Raw genomic sequence first — 21,325 nt, 5'->3', positions numbered from 1 at the left:
TGACATGACACGGTCGTCGTACAATGACAGTCTGTTGCGATTGATCTTTAAGGGAGTCTTAATCCGGTTGCGGATCTTTTCGCTGGGATCTGACGTGGCTTGAGTCTGATTTACAGGCAACTGAGCCGAACTGTCAGGTGGTGGGTTGTTGTGGACTTTGAGGGGAAGGGATGTGGGCCGCTGTGACTTCATATCAGTCAGTTCATTGCAGCTGTTCACAGGGTTAGCTGTTTTGTTTAAATAAGCCGGTGGACATTTTGTATGGCTGGGTGCATCATCTGCACTGGAATCAGATATATTTCTAACTTGTGCATCGACTGCACCAGTAGGAACATGGCCATTTTGATGAATGGTTGTGGTGTTTGGCACACCCATTTCCGTTAACCCAAGTCTGTCCTGCTCTGCAGTGGTCATCACAGATGAAGACACTGTGTTACTAACTGGGAGCACAACTGTACTGCCGTTCTGAAGACATACTTCAGTTTGAACCGGTTGCTGAGGTGAAGCTATCAGGTTGATGTAACCAGACCGATCAGTTGAACGACGACTATTTTTATCTCGGCCATGCTTCCCATCAATACTCTGGCTGCTGCGAGACAGTAAGTTTTTCCCCAGCTGTGTCAACCTACTGGTGAAATCTTTAGGCTTTTTGCATTTGAAGATAGATTTTGGTGTTTTCTCATTGATGGCTAACTTACTGTAAGGTACTCCATTGCCAGGGACGTTGGCAATTTTGGGTCGTACAAGTGGACCATCGCTGTGAACTTGATTTTGTAAGTATTGGATAGGAGCATTGCGATGGTAGTTGAATGTCTCATTCTGGACTAAAGAACTTTCTACATTGTCGGGTCCACTGTCAAAAGGATCATCGTGAAACTGAGAAGTAGGTGCACTTAGAGACTGCTCCTTTTGTTCTTGCTCTCGTTTGGCGCTGGCAGAAATCAGAGTGTTTCCTGACACAGTCAGCTCTTCATCGCTTCTTTTGTGAGTGTTACGTTCGACTGTAGGGTTTCGACCCTGATGTGGCTGAATCACAGTGTTCGTTTTGGCATGATTAATGTTCAGATATTTCGGTGGGGGGTCTGAATCAGAGGAAGACAATAAAGCAGTGTTTGTGTGCGCTGTTGAAATGTTATCAGGAGTCAACCATGTGTTACGTGGCTGACCATTCACAAGGCTTGTGTTTGGTATTTTGGAGAAATTGTAGCCGGTCTGCGTTTCGTTTTCATAGTGTGGTGGTGGATCACTCAATGGAGGGCCATGGGGGGCAATGCTGTGGTAGTCTGGAGGAGGGTCAGATTGGGAAGGGCTAAGAGTCAGCATAGTTTCTGTTGTTACGGCAGACATACTTTTCTCTTGTGGTGTCCAAGAGTTTCTTGCTTGTCCATTTAAAGTATTCTCTCCACTGCTTCCCTGGCTTATCAAAGGGGCCATGCTGTTCTCTGTTGGCAATGAGTTACCATTCTCGGCAGTAATACTAGACGTGGCAAGGTAGCAATTCCTCTGAACTGCAGAAATTCCTGCAGCATCTTCAGACACTGTGATGTGTGTGGAGGTAGAATTCAGAGTTGGTGTCACACCTAGAAAAGATAAAAAAGAATGATTTTTAGCATGAGAAAATGCGAAATTAATTTACAAACTTTATACATATTATATAATTCTAAGATAACACTGCCACCATCAGCATCATTATCACCACTATTACATTCATCATCATCAATGCCACCACCATCATGATCATCGCTTAATGTTCATTTTTTCAGGTTTGTAGAATTTGCTGAGGCAGATTTTTTGGGGGCCAGTTGCACTTCCTGTTGTGAACTCTCATTTGTTTGTCCAAGGAAGGTAATTTTTAACCACAGAAGATGAGAAACAAACAACATCATTTGTGTGAGGGTGATGCACATTGTATTCATAACATGATGACAAGACGAGGGTACACACAAACACACACTGGCAGGAATGTTAGCATGCCGGGCGAAATGCTTAGCGGTATTTCGTCTGCCGTTACGTTCTGAGTTCAAATTCTGCTGAGGTCGACTTTGCCTTTCATCCTTTCGGGGTCGATAAATTAAATACCAGTTATGCACTGGAGTCGATGTAATCGACTTAATCCCTTTGTCTGTCTTTGTTTGTCCCCTCTATGTTTAGCCCCTTGTGGGCAGTAAAGAAACAACAAACACACACTGGTGCTGGCTCCATGTAAAACGCACTTGTGCCAATGCAACAAAAATGCACTGATGCTAGTGTAAAAAGCACCCAGCACACTCTGTAATGTGGCTGATGTTATGAAGGGCATCCAGCCGTAGAAACCATGCCAAATCAGACAATTGGAGCCCGGTGCAGCTCCTTGGCTGGCCAGCTCCTGTCAAATTGTCCAACACATAACAGTATGGATAGCAGATGTTAAATAATAATGATGATATATATATAACGGCAAACACGAAAGAGTCAAGAGGATCTACAGCGACCATGGAGATAAAGTGAGCAGAACCGCTGATTCGTCTCTAACCAGGCAGCAGCAGGTAACACTCAGTAGACTTAGCAGTGGTCATCACCCGGACCTCAAGTACTGGCTCTACAAGATCGACCGAGCCATAGACAGAACCTGCAGAAAGTGCGGAGTGGGAGAGGAGACGGCGGAGCATGTCATCTACGACTGTCCACGGATCCATCGCCTGCCACAAATGCCAACCCCATCCCCTCCAGACGCTCTGGCCAGTGACCCTCTCCTTGTCCTTCGGATCTGGGAAAAGTGGACTTCCGCTCCCGACCTGCCAGACGTCTCGCAACCCACAGAACGGACGCAGTGAAATCACCCTTACCCGTCTTGTTGCTTAACAACAACAGCAGCAGCAACAACAGTGTGTCACATAAATACAAATGACAAGATACATCTTTAAGAATGGAATGAGTGCTGACCTTTTAATCGAGAATCATGAGGAGACATTGCAGACAGATCCGATATTCTTTCAATGACACAGAATGAAGTAAGCCTTGCCTCCGCATCATGATCCCAGCAGTCTTCAATTGTTTCTTTCAAAGTGTGGATAGCCTGAAAAAAAACCCCACTAAATTAGTAAATAATAATAATAACAATAATAAGGATTTCTTTTACTAGTCACAGGAGCATAGATGAGGGGGGACATCACGGGGGCTGTCAACAATTTGTGTAGGGATTTACATATGAAATGAGGGTAAAGACAAGGAAAAGACTGTGAAATGTGATAAAAATATACAAAGTATATAAAGTATGTCTACATATGAATGATGTAGTCCTCCCAACACAGGAGAAAGTCCAACTTGGGCCAATCAAGGAACCCCACAAACCCAGGATTATCCTGTACCCCAAAGGCACAAGCTCTCTCCCAACTGTTGCTCTCCAATACTTGACTGGTGCTTTATTTTATTGACCCAGGGGAGATGAAAAGCACAGCTGACTGATTTGAACACAGAATGTAAACCGCTGTAACTTAATATTGCTAGATTTTCGTTTTTGGGATTGGGTCAGAGTTCATGTTTAATTGGCTCGTTATCAGCATCGACTTACTGGCATGTGAAAAGACATTCAAGTGAAGTCGTTGCTAGTGCCGCTGGGCTGGCTCCTGTGCAGGTGGCACGTAAAAAACACCATTTGAACGTGGCCGTTGCCAGTACTGCCTTACTGGCACATAGAAGCACCCACTACACTCTCAGAGTGGTTGGCGTTAGGAAGGGCATCCAGCTGTAGAAACTCTGCCAGATCAAGGTTGGAGCCTGGTGCAGCCATCTGGTTCGCCAGTCCTCAGTCAAATCGTCCAACCAATGCTAGCATGGAAAGCGGACGTTAAACGATGATGATGATGATGATGATGATAGAGTTGCAAAAGTCATCTCAAAATAGGAAACCAGTTGTCCAAACACACACACACACACACACACATGAGGCAGACAAAGACAGGAGAAGGAGGAGGAAGAGAATTTAGTATTAGACAAACAATTTGGGTGAATGTTTTGGTGTTGGGCTAATGGCTGATGATAGAGATAACAACTGTAGAGACGACACTAACCACATTTGAGTCTTTCCACATGTCTGGAAGCCATGGACGTTTCTTGTTTGCTGAAACCAAAATCTGCATCTCTTCGAATGACGGATGAATACCTACTTCGGCTTGATAAGGTAGCATATATTCAGGAACTGGAACCCCTGTTAAGAAGTACAGAACATACAGAGTATAATATACAGCAGTAATCACAATGGCTTGGCTATTATTTTTAGCCTGCAACATTTCTCATTAGTCTCCAATCACATCACATCACAGTCATAAGTATAAAAGCATAAGCTACATACTCATCGTTACAACAGCAGGACATCATACAACCAACAACAGATCACTATTACACCACATGGTTATCATTAGAATTGTGTCACACAAGGTAGCATGGTGGAGGCATGTGGTTTAGTGGTTAGGGTATCGGGCTCGTGATCATAAGATTGTAGATTCAATGGCAGGACTGGGTGATGTGTTGTGTTCTTGGGCGTAACACTTCCTTTCACATTGCCCAGCATTCCTTATATGGACCAGCATCCTGTCCAGTGGGGAATATATACATCACAGAAACCAGGAAACTAGCTCTATGTATCTGTGTGGTAAGTAGCTTGCTTGCGAACCACATGGTTCCAGGTTCAGTCCCACTGCGTGGCACCTTGGCGAGTGTCTTCTACTGTAGCCTCGGACTGACCAAAGCCTTGTGAGTGGATTTAGTAGATGGAAACTGAAAGAAGCCCATCGTATATATGTATATATATATATTATATATATATATATATATAGATAGATAGATATATGTATGCGTGTGTGTATGTGTTTGTCCACCCAACACCGCTTGACAACTGAAACTGGTGTGTTTACGTCCCCGTAACTTAGCGGTTCAGCAAATGAGATCGATAGAATAAGTACTAGGCTTACAAAGAATAAGTCCTGGGGTCGATTTGCTCGACTAAAGGTGGTGTTCCAGCATGGCCACAGTCAAATGACTGAAACAAGTAAAAGAGCAAAAAGAGTAGAGTAATTTTACAGTCAAAAGCCATCGCAACATGTAGAGCAGTGCTTCTGATGTGGTGTACCAGCAGTTTTTTTTTCACCAATGTGCCAGGGACCAGTAATATGTTTCTTAGTAATATTAATATAAACTGGGAACAATATATATAATGAATATAATAATGATAAATGTCGCCCTTTTCAAGCCTAGCCAGGCTCATGGGCCCAGTTTCCTGGTTTCTGTGGCGTATGTGTTCCCTCCAGCTGGACGGGACGCCAGTCCATCACAGCATTACTCAAGAAACAGGAAGAGAGAGTGAGAGAAAGTTGGGGCCAAAGAGTACAACAGGGGTTGCCACCACCCTCTACTGGAGCCTCGTGGAGCTTTTAGGTGTTTTCGCTCAATAAACACACACAATGCCCGGTCTGGGAATCAAAACCGCGAAACTCCGACTGTGAGTCCGCTGCCCTAACCACTAGGTCATTGCGCCTCCACAATGAATATAATAAAAGTTGACAATTTTTTTTATTTTATATTTATTTTGTAAACAAATAATACATTATTTTATAAGCATTTTATGTTTCTTTCTTTTCTGGAAATTTGCTGGGTACCGGCAGCTGATGGCTCGCAGACTGACACCGGTCTGTGGACCACTGCTTTGAGTAGCACTAATGTAGGGAACCATGTCACATCATCACACAGGCACTACAAGTCTCCTGTCTGGTTACATAGACATTAAAACATTCCTGTCATGTCTTGCAAAACTGTGTCAGTCATTTTGTTTTGTTTTTTTTGTTTGTTATCACCTGTCAATAGATTCCTATTGTCACATTATATAGATATTAGAGAATGTTTCGTCACACTTCCTAATTTGTGGCAATCTGTTGTTGTGCTTTGTAGTCAACAACACAAAGACATCAGCAGTCCTACATCATTAGCATACTTCTGTCATATTAGCTACTGTGAGTATTTTGCAACACCAGCTGACACTTGATATGCTCCAATGCCACCAGTATGCACACATAAACACCCACACCCAGGTGCACAAGAAAGAATAAAAAAGTTATCACACATACATGAACTCAAAAGACTGCATACATACAAATACAATAACACACAGTCACAGCCACACTGAAGCATGGAACAAACTGCCGGCATCAGTTGTTAGTTGTCGGAGCATTGCATCCTTCAAAACTTCATAGGCTTTCTGAGATTCGCCAACACTACACCTGATCTTTCTCCCCTCCATACACACACAAGCATGTATCTGACTCATACATTGTTCGCTTTCCAGACATTTGTACATTACTGCATGTGCTTTATATGCACTTTCTGACAAGTTGTGGTGCACCTGAGCACTGTATACAATAATTTCATCATTATTATTATTATTATTATACTCACACATATACAAAAAGTAACACAGACAATTAATATACACACAAGACTACAAACACACACACACTCACTCACACATAATCCGACAGTGAAGAGATGTGCACACACATACACATACACAGAGCATCATATACACGCACAAATAAAACCTGTGCTCTGGTTACCTTGCCAAAGATCAGAACAGCGAGATGCAATTTCCCAGAGAACCAGCCCCAAAGAATAGACGTCTATCTGTTTAAGAGAAGCCTCGCAGTCACGTAAGTTGACAGCACCGTCCAGCAGCTCAGGAGCCATATAACGTACAGTTCCAACCTTTCAATGAAACAAAACAAATGTATTAGATACAGAAACAAATGAAAACATTGGTCAAAGGAAATGGTGAAGCAGAATAAACTATATTCAAGCAATGTGTTTGTGGATGATTAATGGGTTGGAGGTAGCGGTGAGCTGGCAGAAACGTTAGCACACCGGGCGAAATGCTTAGCAATATTTCGTCAGCCGCTACGTTCTGAGTTCAAATTCCGCCGAGGTCGACTTTGCCTTTCATCCTTTCGGGGTCGATTAAATAAATACCAGTTACGCACTGGGGTCGATATAATCGACTTAATCCGTTTGTCTGTCCTTGTTTGTCCTTTCTGTGTTTAGCCCCTTGTGGGTAGTAAAGAAATAGGTTAATGGGTTGGAGGTAGTGTTGAAGAAGGAGTAACAACTCCTGAAGTATGCATATACACCAATTACTGATTTTTCTATATCCCATTGCATTGTTCATATAGATCAGAGGTTCTCAAACTTTTTGGGCCATCACCCCACCTCATGGCCACATAATACCCCTATTTTTATGCATAAATAAATATTTTATATTTTATTAATTTATATATACTATGAGACCTCTTTCGGTCACGACACAGACCATGGGATTGCACCTAGAAAGTTATCCTCCCAGGCACAAGTCCAGGCAAGGTTGTTTATGGAAGTCCAGCAGTCACCCATGCATACCGGCCTCCCCTCTCCACGCCACCAGTGTTATCCAAGGGAAAGGCAACAGCCGATACTGCTTGGCACCTGTGATGTCGCAACTCATTTCTACAGCTGAGTGAACTGGAGCAACGTGAAATAAAGTGTCTTGCTCAAGAACATAACACGCAGCCTGGTCCGGGATTCGAGCTCACAACCTCCTGATCGTAAGCTTGACGCTCTAACCACTAAGCCATGCGCCTTCACTATATATACTATGAATCATTTGATATTTAATATAATATTATATAATTTGTATACAATACTATAATAATATCCTCTATGTCGTCATTTCATTAATCTATACCCTTCTCATTTTCCCTATTTGTCTCTGATGATGGAATATCTCCAAAACAGCTGTAAGACTTTGAATTTTTTCCAATAATAATAATGTATACGACTTGGGAGGTTTGCCTTGCCTTAATGTTTATTGTCTTCTTTAACAATTATATATATATATCAGTTGAGCTGTTACCAGAAGGAATCTGTGAAAATACTTGCCAGCAATGGACACTCTACATGGTTACTCAACTTGCTAGAAATAGTAGCCAAATCTCCCTCATATCCTAATCTATAGCAGAGGTTCTCAACTATATTTCATAATCAAACATTATTAGGGATTGTAATCAATTTATTGCAGATGATTTTTAACAACAAAATCTTAAGTGGATCCCCAAGGGTGATAAGGACCCTGGTCGTGAACTACTGATTTATAGTCTTTAAAAACAAGAGGGACACACTGGATAATTAGTACTAGATACATTATAATAGAGAAAAAAATAAAGATGAGATGGTCATGACTGGAATGCCTTTGATTCAAGATCTACTGGATCAGGTTTGCCCTGAGGTCAAACAATAACATCAATGCATCACACAAAAATGGTGTTCCTATGGGGACATTTTACCTACTAGAAATGGCAGCTAAATCAACTGTTCTCCTAAAATGGACACATGGCTAATGTAAGCCTAGACTGCAACATGTCTGGTCAGAACAAAAAAAAAAAAGAAATGAGGGAATAAGATGGTCATGGTTGGAACATCCTTCATTACAGATTTCCTGAATAAGATCTGCCCAGGAGCTATAAACAACAACATATGTACATAATATGTCTGATTTTGTGTGATGAAACTGTACAAGAAAAAGGACTAATACATATATACACTGACTCACACTTATACATTACACACACATACACATGCACCCATATATACACATGCCCACATATATACATGCACACACCAACTTGTACACACACACACTCACATATTGACTCACACATACACACACACAGATTCTCACATACTCACACACACATACATGCACTGACTCAGGTATACACAGGCATGGCAGTAATTCAGTTGTCAGATCTAGAGTACTTACATCAGTGAGCGAAGACTGCTCAGCGCTCTCGGAATAGCCATTCCGAATCAATTTGGAACCCATGGTTGCCATGCAGAATCCCAAGTCTGCCACGACACAACTCAAGTTGGGTCGGATGAGGACGTTCCTTGAATTGAAGTCTCGGTGGGCAATGGCAGGTTTCACCTTATCTGAAATGTAAACCATTGAGTTGACAATGCTTACCAATGAGATTAGTTAATCAAACTGATTCATTCGTCGTTATCATCATCATCATCATTTAATGTCCATTTTCCAAGTTGACTTTGGTTGAATGGTTGAACAGGGGCCGGTGGGTCAGAGAACTGTGCCATGTTATCACAGCACGCAGACCACCTGGAATTACACCTTTCTCCTCTTCTCTGTACTCTTCGAGCCGTCAGGTAGTTGGGGGAGGGGCAGGGGAAGTTTAGTGCTTTGCTTATATATATAGTCTTTTTATTCTTTTACTTGTTTCAGTCATTTGACTGTGGCCATGCTGGAGCACCGCCTTGAGGGATGTTAGTGGTGATGGTGGTGGTAGAGGTTGTAAGGTAACAGGTACATATATTGTGATGTGGTGATGTAACAATTGCATCATATATGATGGTGGTGATATAATGGATGTATTATATGGTGGTAGTGGTGGAGTTAGTAGTGTAACAGGAGTCATTGCCGCCACCGCCACCACCACTGCTGCCACCACCACCACTGCTGCCACCACCACCACCACCACCACTTAATGACTGCTTCCCATGCCGACAGTTCAGAAGACTGTACCATGTTCTATTGTCTCCTTTGGCATGGCTGGATGCCCTTCCTAAACACTGGTGTATGGTGGTTGTTGTAATGGGTGTGCTACCACACCCGATGTCACCAAATTTCGAGCAGGGGTATATCAAAAGTTTCCCATTAAGCTCTGTGACTAAATTAAAGAGTAAGGTTAATTATAACGAATTTGCCCTTTGCAATGGGTGTGCAGCACACACACCTAGCACACCCGGAATATACGCCCCTGTTCTTAACACCAACCATTTTACAGAGTGGGCTGGGTGCTTTTTACATGGCACCAACAAGGAAGGTCGCCAAGCAACTTGCAAGACATGACCCTCCTCCCACCATTCAACTGAGATGGCTTTGAACCAGGTGATGAAAGGTTCAAGTATGACAAAGGGATAGAAACACGAATTTTGCTTCAGAGGGGATATGTGGGTACAGTGGATGGAAAATGAAAGGAGAAAGGAAAGGGTAAGTGGCGGAGAGGATGAGTTGAGTGTATTGTTTAATATATGGTAGTGGATGGTGCTGGGAGAACTGTTAGAATGCTGGGCAAAATGTTTAGTGACATTTCATCTGGGTTTTATGTTCTGAGTTCAAAACCAGCCATGGTCAACTTTGCCTTTTGGGGGTGATAAAATAAGTAACCAGTTGAGCACTGGGGGGGTCAATGTAATCGACTTGCCCCTTCTGCTGACTTGCATTGGGGGTCAATGTAATCGACTTGCCCCTTCTCCTGACTTGCATTGGGGGTCAATGTAATCGACTTGCTTCCACTCCTGAACTTGCACTGGGGGTCAATGTAATCAACTTGCCCGCTTTCCTGACTTGCACTGGGGTCAATGTCATTGACTTGCCCCCACTCTCCTGAACTTGCTGACCTTGTGCTAAAATTTGAAAACATATATGGTGATGGTAGTGAACAGGTTTAATCGAAACTGGGTGGTGTTAATTATATAACAACTCTGGGATATTGATGATGATGATTTTGACAATGATGGGCATATTTGCCAAACGAGCAAAAAAAAAATCACACATAAATACAATAAGCAAAAAACAATAATACAAGAACAAACTACATCAATGAGTTGCATTGTAGCAGAATGTGTGCAATTGCATTTACTGATGCAATAAAGCATTCTGTAATGTACCTACCTCCCTTGGTGATGTCCAGATGCAGATGGGCCAAGCCACGAGTGAGGGAGAGTATGATGCGACACATTTCCGACCAGTCGACAGAGTGTTCCCGTAAGTAATTCATTAGTGTGCCATTCGGCACGTAAGAAAGCACAATGCAATACTGGTGCAGCCCTTCGCTGTTAACCAGCTCATCTGCACCATAGAACTTGAGTAGGTTGTCAAATTCCATGAATGGCAAAGCATAGATATATTTCTCGTTATTGTAGAACTGGCGATGGTTATGATGGAAGACCTTCACAGCTACAGGCAGACCGTTCAGCTTGCCGGACCATACCTCTCCGTATTTTCCCTTTGCGATCACGTCCAACATCTTCACGTTACTAATGTCGATACCAGGTGGTGCACTTGGTGCCTCTTCTATGATTTCTGGCAGTGGATGCTGCCGTTTCCGGTAGACACAGTATATGCAGAAGCTCAGGACGAATATAAAGCTGCCAGCCCCAAACAAGCATATTATAATGATGAGGATGGTGTTTTCACTGAACTTGTCTATGTCAGGATGAACTGTAGAATAAAGAAGAAAGTGACATAGGTCAGTTGCACGGAGATAAGTAAACCACAAAGACACAGACAGCAAAAGATCTTGCTGTGTGTGTGTGCATGTATAGTTATATATATATATATATATATAAAAATATATATTTACATGCCGAAATCTACCAGTAAATAATTGTTGGTTTTTTTAAAAACCATTAAAGATATTATTTACTTTTATTATATTACTATATATATATACATACATTTATCTAGGTATATATATATGTACCATAAATCCTCGAGTATAGTCCACCCTTGAGTATAATACGCAGGGGAATTTTAGGGAGCTGTACCTGAGAAACCTTAACCTTGTGAATAATACGCACCTTTTCTCTAACTTGAGTCAAGGAGGTCAATATAACGTCCTTGGTTTGTAAAAATGTATACAGTAACATCCTTTATTATTATTGTACGTATAACATAATGCAAACTTGTAGCTTTTTTGTGCATTTTGTTTGCAGAAAATAAAGAAATAACAGTAATAACGTTTAATAAATGTTGCTTATTGCAAGTTATGGATGATTCTTTTATGACTTCATTGCTTTCAGGCTTAGCTTAAGGTATTTTCGTGCCCAGCATCACAAAATGCATCTGAATAAACATTGCCGGACAGAAAATAGAGACTCGGACATTGCTTAGAAAATAATTTTCATTTTTAACTTTGTACATAGTACACACTAGGGATTTTGACCTTTAAATTTTGGGAAAAAAATGCAGATTATACTCGAGGATTTACAGTATATATATATATATATAAATATATAACATATGGTATAATTATAAACAGGGCAAATTTTAGCCATTTCTCCGCAGACTGAGAAAATGATGAACAACCTTAATTGGTTTTTGGACCTTATTGGGTTCTTAGCAGAGGCGTCCACATCATCTTGACAATCTCCAGAGAAACAAGCAGCCAAACTGTTTATATACTCAACAAATGCAGCAGTTACTCTATGAAGGAATCCCTAATTTGCATACTGGAAGTGTTTAACACTGTATAAATACCACACACACTCATATATAGGTACACACACATATATATATATATATATACATACACACTCTACCACCACATCCATCATAACCACCTGACTAAATCCCCACTCCCTTACCAATCACACCACCTACCACTCCGTGGGCCCAACTGATACACAACTACGAGTGCTGCAATCATCCATTCCACTACCAGTCATACCAGCACCACCACCACCATACATGGCTACACAACCCCCACCTCCGTACCTCCAACCCCCAACAAACTTGCATCCAACCTGAAACATAATCACCATTATGCACCCACACAGCAGATGGGGTGGAAACCTACGACCAACCCCAACCATACACCGCCCCCCCACCTGCGCCTCTATTCCATTTCCAATCAGACACACATCACCCCCACCTTCACCCCTACCTCCACCAACCAATCATCCACCTCTCCGGTCAAGGATCTCCCAGCCACTCTGCTCTCACTGCCAACCAGTTTCTTACCTGTAGTTGTTGCAAAGGGAAGAATGCTTAGAGACCTGTTTTCATGTGTGAAATTGGCATTGCACCTATAACCAGAGCAACAGCAGTACATGGGAGTGTTGTTCGTTTTGTCAATGTTGGCATGGCTTAATTGAGCTACACATTCATCTTTGCACTTCTCAGATTCAGTGTAACTCCAACAATCTGAAAAGAGAAAAAAATCAAACTGTAAATATAACTATTACACTGCATTACATATATAAATATCTATCTATCTATAATATATATATATATATATATATATATATATATATATATTATATATATATATATACACACACACATACATATATGTTGCTCGGGCTTGTTTTCTTTTCGACCCTTTAGAATTGGAATTTTTGAAAAGTAAAAATTTTGCATTATGTAGCTTGTTATTCTTGTTGAGTGAACATTTTTCTGGTTGAAATACACCGAAAAGTGGCGACACAGCAGTAAAAAAAAAAGGGATTTTCACAGAAAAAAAAAAAGCACCTTTTTGATGTAAATAATTTTTGGTATTAACATGGTCCGATTTGAATTTTTTCTTCTACAGAAGGAAGAGCAAGCCTTCTTCTATCATACTCTCAATTTTGGTCAACTTGCGCCGCAAGGTCTCGGAGGAGATAGTGTTAGTTGAAGGCTACCGTATATATATCTATATATATAAAACTGTAGTTGTGTGAGTGTCTGTCCCCTTCGATTTAGATTCCTAACTACTCCCACATTTTGTGGTGCAGTTTAACCAAATTCGAGTATCTTATAGTCGTGATTCATATCGAGCCCATCTGAGTATTAGCGCGAGTCTACGATTTTTAAAAATAATTTAACATCATTTTTTATTCCATTTTAATGCATAATTTTTCGTGTGTCGATGGCGGCGGAGTTGGCGTCCATGGTCACACCTGCACCTGTGTTGCTTTTCCCCCTTCTTCCCTCATCGTGAAGCTGTGGGGAAGGGAGTGTAAGGAAATCAACGTCGTAAAGCGTTGTCAAGGAGACCAGTGTTCTTTTAGAACAACGACTTCATGGCTTGAAGACACCAAAACAGAAATGGCTAAGAAAGTCCGAATTGGCATCTATAAGGGAAGTAACTCTCTAAAAATGCTTATATAGTTATTTCCCTTACAAACCCGAGCAACGCCGGGCGATACTGCTAGTATATATATATATATACAGAGTCAGCTAAAAACTGTATATACACAAGTAAAAAACACCATTTGAGTGCACCGCCTGACTGGCACCTGTGCCAGTGGCACGTAAAAAAGCACCCACTACACTCTCGGAGTGGTTGGTATTAGGAAAGGCATCCAGCTGTAGAAACTCTGCCAGATGAGATTGGTGCCTGGTGCAGCCATCTGGCTCACCAGTCCTCAGTCAAATCGTTCAATCCACGCTAGCATGGAAAGCGGAGGTTAAATGATGATGATGATGATGATATATATATATATATATACATAGAAATTATATGCATACTTATAAATCATCATCATCATTATCATCATCGTTTAACACCCGTTTTCCGTACTAGCATGGGTTGGACGGTTCCACCGGGGTCTGGGAAGTCAGGAGGTTGCACCAGGCTCCAGTCTGATCTGGACGTGTTTCTATAGCTGGATGCCCTTCCTAACGCCAACCACTCCATGAGTGTAGTGGGTACTTTTTCCGTGCCACGAGAGGCTGGCAGCGGCCACGATCGGTTGGTGCTTTTTACGTGCCACCGGCACAGAAACCAGTCGAGGCGGCGCTGGCATCGGCCATGTTCAGATGCATACTTATAAATATACATATATATATACACACACACATGTATGTATATATTTCAGCCATTATCGATAATGGCTGAAATTGCCTCTGATGCCCCTGGCTGATAACTGATAAAGAACTGGTGACCTATGCATTCTGTCCACCTGTGCATTTAGAATATGTCCGTTTGTTTATTTACTACATGTTTATTTGTATAATATAGGTAGGTCATATTTTCTGTTTGTTGCCTTTTTATTTAATCCTGAAGGTATTATGTGTAATGCACACACACACTCATTATTCTTTATGTAAACACACCGATACCGGCTGACAAGTGGTGATGGGGAACAAACCACAGACACACACACATATATATACGGGGTGGGGTGGGGGGGTGCTAAAAAGTTCCTGGCTTTGGGTAAAAGAAAATACAGGAGGATCGGTTAATTATGATTTTATACAACATATTTCTTTCTCTCTCAGATTCACACACTTATTACACTAAGCCCTGTAAAAGAACTTGGAAGATTTGGCCTCCAACCAAGCCTTTCATGACATCCTGAAAGCCAGGAACTTTTCAGTATCCTGTGTGTGTATGTGTATATATATATATATCAAAAGGCGGCAAGCTGGCAGAACCGTTAGCACGCCGGGCGAAATGCGTAGCCGTATTTCGTCTGCCGTTACGTTCTGTGTTCAAATTTCACTGAGGTCAACTTTGTCTTTCATCCTTTCGGGGTCAATAAATTAAGTACCAGTTACTCACTGGGGTCGATGTAATCGACTTAACTCGTTTGTGTGTCCTTGTTTGTCCTCTCTATGTTTAGCCACTTGTGGGTAATAAAGAAACATATATATATATTATATATATATATATATTATATATATATATATACACACACATACATACACACACACACACACAACAGCTTCCATCTACCAAATCCACTCACAAAGCTTTGTTTGGCCTGAGGGTATAGCAGAGGACATTTGCCCAAGGTACCATGCAGTGGGACTGAATCTGGAACCATGTGGTTTGTATGCAAGCTTCCTACCACACAGCCATGCCTATTTTATACTTGATTTTAACTGTAAAAGCTGGGGTGTAATTTATACAGGGGGCAAAGCTAAAACTATGAAAGGAAAAGAAAATGTTGTATCAAGATTTACCACCAAGTTAGGGGTGCATCTTATACACAAGTGAATGTGGTAACTCAATTTCCATAACCAAGCTCCAACATTGAACTTGTAGCTGAGTTGCATCAGGTTGAACTGCAAGACACCAAATATGTGAAATGTGCAACACAACGTCAACTTATATGACTATCACACTACTAACAAACACACCACACCATCATCAACATTGCACTAACCACTGTATTGAATCAACCGAACTACCAAAGGTGCCTCTGCATGGTCGTTTGACATGCTAGAAATAACAGCCAAATCTCCAAGTGTACACTTTACTTGTCTCTGATAAAAAAAAAAGGGAGGTTGTGTAATCAGCTTTTGATCCTATGCTTGCTTGATCAGACTTGGGATTATGCAACAGACAGAACAGGACTTTGGGGTTATATCAACATCAGTAGCCGACAACACCACCACCACCGCCGCCGCCACCAGAGCCGATGAGGAAAGCTCAACATTGGTTGCCTGACCTGTTAAAAATAGAAGCCAATTCTCCTTCAAATCGCATCTTATGGCCTAAAAAAAAAAGACATTAGCTGTTAATTTCGATGCAGTCTGTGCACCTTCTCCAATAAGGAAACAAAAAAATTATGACACAGATGGGATGGTCACAGCTGGAATGCGTTGTAATCAAAAGTGCGCATGATTAAAGTGACCCAGGATAGTTAATAACAACCCAACAGTAAGGATAAGAGAGACTTCTATGTGGTTGCTCGAGTTGCTAGAAAGAGCAGCCAAATCTACACAATCCACGCTACTGTTTTTTAAAAAGAAAATGGGGTGAAGTAGTTTAGAGGGATTACACAAAAAGATGGGATTATCTTCAATGGAAAGCCTTTGATCATAGGTCTGTTCGATGGATGGATGTGTGTGTGTGTGTGTATGTGGGGCGACCAGGGGATCAACAACAAAACAGCTGCAGTAACTACTACCAAATCAACAGCAGAAGGTCAGTGCCATAGCAAGTTTGCAACACATGCAAGGCATTGTATACAATGTTCTTATCTCAGACGACCAGGCGCCAGCAAGGGGCAGCACCAGTGACTAGAATCACAGTGGAGATGATATGGGCGATGGTGATGGTGATGGTGGTGATGGTGATGGTGGTGATAGTAAGAGGAGGGTGGAGGGTGAAAGTAGTAACGGTGGAGATGATGATAGAATTAAGAGCGGAAAGCTAGAAGGGTGGATGGAAGCACAGAGACGGTAATGGTGGAAGAGAGCAGGGTGAGTGTCAGCTGTTTGGAGAGAGGGAGAGGAGAAAAAAAGAGAGAGAGAGAGAGAGAGACTATGGCAGTGGCGGTGGTGGTGATGGCGGTAACGGCGGTGAAGATGATCTGGAGATGGTGAGAGCGGAGGAGGAGAAGAAAGGCTTAGTGGGGTGGTGGATAGATTATATAGAGACGGTAATGGTAGAATGCAGGGGATATGATGGTGGTAGTGGGGATAGGAAGAGGAGGAGGAGGAAGAAGGACAATAATAGTGGTGGTAGTGGTAGTACAAGGAAGAGGCAGTCTTTAGTAGAGGAGGTGGTGGTTGTGGTGAAAGAGGGAGGAAGGCTGACTGAGGTGGTGTGAGATGGCGGCAATGGCTGAATATGTAAGACAGAAAGATGGTGGGGACGAGGAGGACGGATCTGTGCGGCAGCTAATAGTCTAACCGTGGCAACAATGATATAATTTTTAGTAGTGACGGCTGCAGACATATGGTGGTGGTGGTGGTGATAGGGGGGGGGGGTAGACGTCAGCAACGTTGTTGTTATTGTGGTGGTGGTGGCAGCAGTGGAGGAATTGGTGGCGGATTATTTTTGTTAGAGAAAAAATAGAAAAGAAAAAGTGGTTAGACACAGAGAAAGTAAACAAACAGCGAAAGATCTGATGGAAGATCGAGGCGCAGCAGTTAATATAGCTTAATGTAGCAGGAAGCTTTAATGTAGAGCCGTGGCTGATGACAGGGCCACCTGACTGGCACCAGTGCCGGTGGCACATAACAGACATAATTCGACTGTGGCCGATGCCAGTGCTGTCTGACTGGCACCTGAGCTGGCGGTACGCAAAAAGCACCAGTCGAATGTGGCCAATGCCTGTGTTGCCTGACTGGCACCTGTGCCGGTGGCACGTAAAAAAGCACCCACTACACTCTCAGAGTCGTTGGCGTTAGGAGGGGCATCCAGCTGTAGAAACATTGCCAAATCAGATTGGAGCCTAGTGCAGCCTCCGGGCCTGCCAGTTCTCAGACAAACTGTCCAAACCATGCCAGTATGGAAAGTAGATGTTAAACGACGACAATGATGATGGTATATATACATATATACATATACATACATCATCATCATCATCATTTAGCGTCCGTTTTCCATGCTAGCATGGGTTGGACGGTTTAACTGGGGTCTGTGAAGCCGGAAGGCTTCATTAGGCCCAGTCAGATTTGGCAGTGTTTCTACGGCTGGATGCCCTTCCTAACGCCAACCACTCCGTGAGTGTAGTGGGTGCTTTTTACGTGCCACCTGCACAGGTGCCAGACAGAGCTGGCAAACGGCCACGAACGGATGGTGTTTTTATGTGCCACCAGCACGGGGGCCAGGCGAGGCTGGCAACGGACACGAGCGGATGGTGCTTTTACGTGCATATATATATACATATATATATATACATTTATATATATATACACACACTGTTTATATGCATATATATGCATATATATACATATATACATATATATATATATATATATATATATATATACACATACATACATACATGGTGGCTGCCCCCTCGTTATCAAGTATGGCCATTGCATGAAGCTTAATCAATGTTGTTATCGTGCAATGCCTGTGCAAGAAGAATTTTTTTTAAGTGAGGAAAGGCTGTGCACTGAGTCAATCCCACTCACTAAGCAACAGCAGCCATAATCCGAAAAGAAGAACAAGTCAACATCATTGGTAACCACTGAGCCAAAGGTTTTATGTCGGAGTTATCCCAGTAGAAGGATGCCCTAACAAAGGCTAGGAGTCCTTCACTCTCGATGATTTAACCGCGTGATCGGGTATTCAGTCCCATTATTTCTATGTCCCCGCGCATGATACATCCTTAAGACATTTATTGGATGGCCGTTGACTCTCAAGAGTTCCTCCGCCCTGTGACGGGTTTTGTTTTTCATCCCGCAGGGTGTCCAATAAACACCCTCCTCACCAAGCAAGCTGGTGTATACATACATACATATGGTAGTTGCCTACTCCTTATGCAGAGTTTGACCACCTCCTGTACCTATACCTTAGATGTGGCTTTTTAAACTAGACAATGTTTTGAAAAGACATCCCACATAGACTGCATATCCAATTTGGACCACCAAGTGCTGCAATTAAGTTCTGATCTTTGTGGATTTTAAAATGTCTTTTGAGGCCTCCATTAGATTTGCACACCTTCTGGCATACACTACATTGAAAGGTATGCACAGACATATAGGCACTATAGTTGGTGTGGGTTCATTTTCCATGGGTTCGCAAATGAGATTTGAGCCCAGCAAAAGAAAGGCATGGTCTGTCATAGACTGTGCACATAAAAAGGTTATTGTGATTCACCTCGATTGTAACATTTATTCTTTAAATCTCTCTTGAGTCTTGCACGAGTTATCCTGGCCTCTTCAAATGCTTTCACTCAAAACATATATATATTTAACTACATACATATTTCACTACACACACTCACATACAACAAGAAATAATATTTGTTTCTTTTTATGGAAACAAAAGGGTTTATAGGACTGCAAAAAAGAAGTGCTCAAATGTAAATGAGTCAAGGATAAAGAAACATTGATCAAAGAACAAACATCAAATTTGAGCCAACGGCTTTATATATAACACCATACTTCCAGACATTTGATCCTATATAAATGTTAACATGTTTCTTAAACTTGAATTTGATGTTTGCTCTATGACTTATGTTTCTTTATATATATATATTGTTTTGGGATTTGGTTTGCAAGATTCTTTATGTGAGTTTGTGTGTTGAAGCATATTCTGTTGTGTCTGGGGAGAGTCATTTTCTTTTTGTGCCTTATAATTTAACACACTCACTGGTAAATGTCACTCAGTACACTTCACTTCTCTCTAGTGACAGCAGTGCAAGACGCAACGTAAATTTTAGGAAAATAAAAATAAAGAATAAGTGGAAATTTTACCGGTGAGTGTGTTAAATTAAATTATAAGGCACAAAAAGAAAATGACTCTCCCCAGACACAACAGAATAAATAAATATATATGTATATATACACATACACACATATATATATATACATGCATACATATACATACATACATATCTGTGTGCATTGCTGTCACTAGAGAGAGGTGAAGTGTACTGAGTGACATTATGAGATGACAGCAAAATGGACAATCAACAAAATTTTTGTGCAGTGTTTTAGAAGAGTTTTCTTTCTTTTTTCTGGTTTTTCTTTTTATTACACAAAATGGGTAAGCACATAACTTCATCTCATCGTATTGTTATTTCATTGTTTGAAAGATACAATACAATAGGAACTTGGGTGGAATTCTGGTTTAAGCACCCAGTATAACCCCTCGTAACTTCTTTTTATCTTTTTGAGTACTCTTTTACTTGTTTCAGTCATTTGACTGTGGCCATGCTGGAGCACCGCCTTTAATTGAACAACTCGACCCTGGGACTTATTCTTTTGTAAGCCCAGTACTTATTCTATCGGTCTTTTTTGCCGAACCGCTAAGTTACAGGGACGTAAACACACCAGCACCAGTTGTCAAGTGATGTTGGGGGGACAAACAGACACACAAACACACACACACATATACATATATATACGATGGGTTTCTTTCAGTTTCCGTCTACCAAATCCACTCTCAAGGGTTTGGTCAGCCCGAAGCTATAGTAGAAGACACTTGCCCAAGGTGCCACGCAGTGGGACTGAACATGGAACCATGTGGTTGGTAAGCAAGCTACTTACCACACAGCCACTCCTGCGCCTATGAATGTTCAGAAAATGTTTGCAAATTTGTGTTCTACATATGGGAATTCATATGATAATGAAAAAATAAATTTCTTTTGATATTTTGTGAATTAAGAGTAATTTAGCTGTTGTTTAGTGCATCCTAAAACTACCTTATACCTTCCTCATTCTATATTCACTCTGATATGTATTTGTTTCACAATAGGCGTAGGAGTGGCTGTTTGGTAACTAGCTTGCTTAAGAACCACATGGTTCCAGGTTCAGTCCCACTGCGTGGCACCTTGGGCAAGTGTCTTCTATAGCCTCAGGCCGACCAAAGCCTTGTAAGTGGATTTGGTAGACGGAAACTGAAAGAAGTCTGTCGTATATATGTATGTGCGTGTATATGTTTGTGTGGCTGTGTTTGTCCCACTTGACAATTGATGCTGGCGTGTTTATGTCCCTGTAACTTAGTGGTTCAGCAAGAGACTAATAGAATAAGTATTAGGCTTACAAAGAATAAGTCCTGGGGTTGATTTGCCCGATTAAAGGCAGTGCTCCAGCATGGCCACAGTCAAATGACTGAAACCAGTAAAAGAGTAAAAG

The 21,325-nt window shown here is 41.7% G+C and overlaps 1 protein-coding gene across 2 annotated transcripts in view; it reads right to left on the bottom strand.

Annotated features, from left to right (window-relative positions):
- Nucleotides 1–21,325, bottom strand: part of LOC115220704 (bone morphogenetic protein receptor type-2) — a 126,098-nt gene that overhangs the window by 2,385 nt on the left and 102,388 nt on the right. For both annotated transcript variants that reach the window (XM_029790850.2, XM_029790851.2), the window contains 7 exons: nt 12,815–12,997; nt 10,745–11,293; nt 8,816–8,985; nt 6,585–6,732; nt 4,050–4,186; nt 2,923–3,055; nt 1–1,580 (listed from right to left, as the gene is read on the bottom strand). The exon at nt 1–1,580 is cut by the window's left edge and continues 2,385 nt beyond it. In XM_029790850.2, the coding sequence (XP_029646710.1) occupies nt 1–1,580; nt 2,923–3,055; nt 4,050–4,186; nt 6,585–6,732; nt 8,816–8,985; nt 10,745–11,293; nt 12,815–12,997 (2,900 nt within the window). The remainder of the gene's footprint in view (nt 1,581–2,922; nt 3,056–4,049; nt 4,187–6,584; nt 6,733–8,815; nt 8,986–10,744; nt 11,294–12,814; nt 12,998–21,325) is intronic.

The sequence above is a fragment of the Octopus sinensis genome, linkage group LG17 (genome assembly GCF_006345805.1).
Source record: "Octopus sinensis linkage group LG17, ASM634580v1, whole genome shotgun sequence".
NCBI lineage: Eukaryota > Metazoa > Mollusca > Cephalopoda > Octopoda > Octopodidae > Octopus > Octopus sinensis.
Note: the sequence above shows the minus strand (reverse complement) of the source record. Positions and strands in the feature narration are given on the sequence as shown.